This window comes from Alnus glutinosa, chromosome 1 (assembly GCF_958979055.1).
Source record: "Alnus glutinosa chromosome 1, dhAlnGlut1.1, whole genome shotgun sequence".
NCBI classification, from domain to species: domain Eukaryota; kingdom Viridiplantae; phylum Streptophyta; class Magnoliopsida; order Fagales; family Betulaceae; genus Alnus; species Alnus glutinosa.
This window is the reverse complement of record NC_084886.1, coordinates 23,965,754-23,970,671: the sequence shown is the minus strand read 5'-3', so window position 1 is coordinate 23,970,671 and position 4,918 is coordinate 23,965,754. Positions and strand designations below refer to the sequence as shown.

Here is a 4,918-nt window from a genome sequence, read left to right as displayed (position 1 = left end):
TTTTGCAAATTCCGAATAAGCCACGGTGTGATAGAACTGTGCCCAAAAGAGACCTATATTAATCTCTTGTAAATTAGAATGAAAACATTAGAAACAAATTCAGAAATTTTGATGCTTATATCTATTATTGCTTCCATAGGAACAAATTAGCAACAAATGAGTTCAAAGATTTAGGGCTTACTGAAAGAATGTAAAGATCCAATCTGTACCTTTATGGACAGTTAAAACAAGAAGTGGTCACAATACGTATTCACTGGAAAAAGAATCATTTTCTTAGGTACCTATCGAGCTACCTTTCATCCATGCCTTTGATGATCAGAGAAAAAATAGTAAAACAATTTATGTTTGATGTTCCCGTTCCTTCCCTGCTAGCTAGCGTGCAATCATATGTACCTTAACAGCCACTCGAGGCTCTGTTGCAGCAAACACAATATCAGGAACCTCTGTAGCTAACTTCTAATTAAAATGGTAATAGTCAAATTGAGAAAGAAAAAGAGAAGAAAAAAACAACTGGTTTTTAACAATGCTTTAGCGGTTGGGACTATAGTTCACTTGTTGCAACTTTAAATACGAGAAACTTCACAGAAGAAAAGTAGAAAGATATATTAACTTTCCATACCTCTATGCATTGATGTAAATCATGATCTTCGGTTCTGATGTGAGTCTGCAAAATCATGTGATTACAGCGTGAGAATTTTGATGCATTTTCTGTGAGACCCAAGGGGGATTTCTGATATTTCTTAGGACTAAAACGAGAATTGAGTTAAAAAAAAAAAAGGTAGGTGAACACTAGCACCCAAGAAAGAGGACACAGGCAACAATAGAACTTGTAGACTGTATAATTTCGAGTACATGTGAAAAACAAATGAGAAAGGGGATTTCAAAAAACATAATTCAAATAATTCAAAAAAAAAAAAAAAAAAAAAGAACTTGCAGACTACAATATGACGCAACAGCCACTGGCCTTTTTAATCAAATGATAGGATTTCAGGGTGAGGGACTACATTGTGTAACCCTCTAGACACTTGGAAGCCACTGACCATAAAATTTGATACAGTTAGTAATGCTATGTTCAAAGTATACATATACCTCGATCACTCTTTGGTGGAATGCGTCTTGACTGCTTTCTAGAGAAGCCAAGATGACAAGAACAGCTGCAACTGTTGAGGGCCAGTAGCATAGTTGCTCATGGGCCGAAAGGACTAGCACTGCCAGGTACTTGGCCCTCTTCTCTACCTTTGCGTCAGCTTTGGAAGCTTTCAGGTAGAACCTATGATGTATTCCAAAAAAGCGTTAAGAGGAAACAGGACAAGCTGCGGTTAAGACTCTTCGACTGAATAGTTGCTGGAAAGAAAGATGGATTGTTGAATGCAAGAGCCAGACGGCACTTAGCCTAAGAATAAAATGAGGAGTAAAAGGGTGTACCACAAGAAGTTGTAAATGGTGGGCAAGAAACACTGGAAGTTGAGGACCTCCTGTACCAGCCATTCCATGGCGACCACTTCGCATCTGCTGTACACATTGGAGCCTATGCAGAAATCCTTTTGCTGCACGCTACAATGCCAATCAGAAATTTTGCAGTTAGTAAAATTCTCATCCAACTGGACAAACTATAGAATTCTACTAATCATATTAGCTTCTGAAGAATTTGAATGACAGAATGAGCAAGTCATTGAAGAGGATAGAACATTTGGAACAAGTGTGTACGCGAGCTATTTAAGACAAAAACACAACAAAGAACTCTCAAACTTTTAGCAGTAATTCTTCTTTTTCATTTGGTTACTGAAAGTCTCAAACTAGGAACCATCTAAAAGAAATGAAACTGTTAAAAACCTTACAGATTACATGACACTGATGATATTGTTCTTATGTTTTTTCCAGAAAATGGCTAAAGCACCCCAATGTTTCATGTGACAATCGCTGTCCAAAAATCATTTGCATTTCATAGTGAACCTGCTGGTGTGGCACACTCAAGGTTATTAAGAGTTCTTCTATTTAAGCGTTAGTAGAACTTTGCATGGGTGATGCGAGAGAAAGATCACTCACCTAAGATTTCTCTTTTATTTGTTTTCTTCTTTTTTCCGATTCAGAAATATATATATATTGAGGCAGGGGGGTTGATTAGGAAAGACGAGAGAAATATGATTTACCTGTTGTAAGGTTGATTCTCTTCCATCCTGGCGGCTAACGTAAGACAGGCTATTCCAACGATTTGAAGGTTCCTCTTGTCTTTGAAGAATCCTTTGCTTAAGAATCGATCGAGGAGGCTAACTCCTAGGAACGTCGTCTCCTGCTGAAGCTTCCTTTCAGTAGATTGCTGCGCTTTCATAGCGAATTGCACAAATTAGAAATACAGACAAGGCAATCCAATCGCCCCACCCCCCTCCAAGCAAAAGAAAAAATTTATTTTCGAATTCTTGTATTAGTCTACAAAAACAACACCATTCGTCCATACTAACAAGTGCAAAATTATACATAATCAAAGTATCACCCCATCGTAAATTTTTTTTTAAAAAATGACAAGTGTGCACTTGCCCAATACTAGCTAGTATTTCTCCAGTAACGAGTTTCTTTGAATTTTAGTTTTTAGTATGCTATAGGTGCTTGCCGAAGCTAATCGGTAAATAGTCTTCTCGCAGAGGGATCAGCGATTCAGCAGAGAATAGTATCAAATCAGGTATCTCGTGATTTACGTATAATAAAAAAGAAAAACGAAAAGAAGGAAAATTGTACTGGATAACTACAGTCCATTAACATGGTGGATGACCAAACCATCCTCAAAATTTGTGTCGAGCAGCCATAGAATTCATATTGAATGGACTGACCAAATAAAAATTGAACTCTCAAAGCAAATGAACTTGTGAGGAGCCGGGGGAGCGGGTTCATATAAATAGGAGGATAAAATCATAAAATTATGAACCGGCTCAGATTCAAATTCTTCCCGATGAATGCAAGAGAAAAGTGCATTCAATGATGCATCAGTTTCCGTACATAGTGACGTGTCACAAAACGACTTGAAGGACCAATGGTTACCGGAAAAAGGTCAGTGTAGAGAATATTTGCCCTTCTCTAACTGCATCTACTTCAGAGAACGTGTTCCCACTTTCCTTAGTGTAGAACTGTGTCATAGTACGTCATCAAAAACGCCAAAACGGTCTAGTTTTTTTCTTCTAATTAAGGCGATTAATTCACACAAGGCAAGACGAGGTTCTGAGGAGGACTGACCTCAGCGATCCAGTTGACCATCTGCGACCGTTGCTGGAGGACGAGATCGCCATACTCCGTCGTGGAGCAGTACTCCTCTGCGTAATTATGAAGAAACACTTGCCTCCTCTCTCTGTCTCTCAACGCCTGGTAGCTCTCTTCATGCTCCTCGTCTTCGAACCTCAAAAACTAAATAAAACAAGTTGAAAATTGAATTAAATTAAATTAAGATAATAACGACACGTAATTTATTCCTCTATTTGGTTGCTAAGAAAATGAACGGAAAAGCAACAGAAACCAAACGAATTGCAATAGAAAACATACTGTAGCATGATCATGATACTCGTTTTCAAAGCGTGAAGCAATTACGTTGTCTAGAGCAGTAGTTGACCTCGAGAATTCCTCTTTGTACTGAAGGAGCAGAGAGAAAGTAAGTGAAGGAGTTGAATCTCCCCCAGAGCGCTCGGAAAATTCGCTTCCAGAATCGAAGAAAATAGACGGAGTGTAATCCGAGAATTCTAGGTCCGAATTTTCCAGGAAAAACTCCGATTGGAGGTCGGAAGACACCGTCTCGTGACTGGACGAGTACTCAGAGACGTCCTCGTATGAGAATTGCTCCGTACAAGCGAGATCGGACTCAAAGTCTAAGCTCTTTTGATTCTGTTCTATTGTCGACTCCGAGTTTGAAACTCTGAAATTCGCATCAAAGAGATTTCCTGAAATCTCAGAATATTCAAATTCCAATGCTCTGTTCTCAGTTTGTTCCGTTCCTTCGTCAGCGAACTTCGCCACAGAACATGAGTGGACACCAGAGGTAGCAGAAAATACATTGTTCTCCTTAAACTCCGACGGAAGTCTGACATTTTTGTCCTTAAAATTCAAAATTCCACCGGAAATTTGCTCAACACAAGAAATCTCCGATTTTGAAATAGCTTCAGAGCCTTCATTTCCTTCAACCTCTTTCACAATTTCACTTACTTTTCCACTTTGTCTATTCGAATTGGAGATCCTTCCTAACATAATTTCAGCATCAGCTGCAGAATTCGACTCCACGCATGACGATTCGGACACCTCCACTTCACCACCTTTTCCTTCAATTTCCTTCTTTCTGTAATATGATCTACGAAACGGTGGTCCTCCAACAATCTTATTGGCCTGAACCACAGCTCTAGAGCCCTTAATCTCATCGATTTGTCTCTTTCTCAAGTTTGACGTCCCAGTGCTCTCCGATCCAACCAAAGCTCTGCTCGAACCGCATGAAACTTCGCTACCAAAGTACGAGCCCGAGCTGGACTCCACTGAAATAGCAGAGAAACCATAACTCTTGCATGGAAGAGTTAAATTCAGAGATGAATATAGAATTGGAGAGATCTGAGATCGTCTCCGGCGAGGTATCTCCGAGCGGAGCTTCTTCTTGACGTAAGGCACAGGTTCCGCTACGACCTTTCGCTTTGCTCGGCTCAATCCGGTTCTCATTGTGAATAATCTCTCAATTTTGAATTCCAATTGAAATTTGCAGAGATTGATTCGGTTTTGGAGAAAGTGAGAAATGTAAGAGGGAGAGGGAGAGGGAGAGGGTGAGAGAACGGTTATGGAGGTTGGGCGGTGTGGAGGGAGGGTTTTTATATGGTGTGGTCCACGTCAGCATAAGTTTCTAGCCCACGTCCATGCATTTATGATTTATACATATAAATATGAAAAATGTTAGATTTAC

The 4,918-nt window shown here is 39.6% G+C and overlaps 1 protein-coding gene across 1 annotated transcript; it reads right to left on the bottom strand.

The window, feature by feature from the left end:
* Positions 1–204: 204 nt before the first annotated feature.
* Positions 205–4,680, bottom strand: LOC133858850 (cyclin-SDS). Its single transcript, XM_062294306.1, has 7 exons — positions 3,529–4,680; positions 3,226–3,393; positions 2,151–2,317; positions 1,426–1,554; positions 1,090–1,270; positions 620–664; positions 205–413 (listed from the first exon to the last, which is right to left on the bottom strand). Exons 1-7 carry the CDS (start codon positions 4,678–4,680, stop codon positions 384–386), a joined length of 1,872 nt encoding a protein of 623 aa, XP_062150290.1. The 3' UTR covers positions 205–383.
* Between the last annotated feature and the right edge of the window lie 238 nt (positions 4,681–4,918).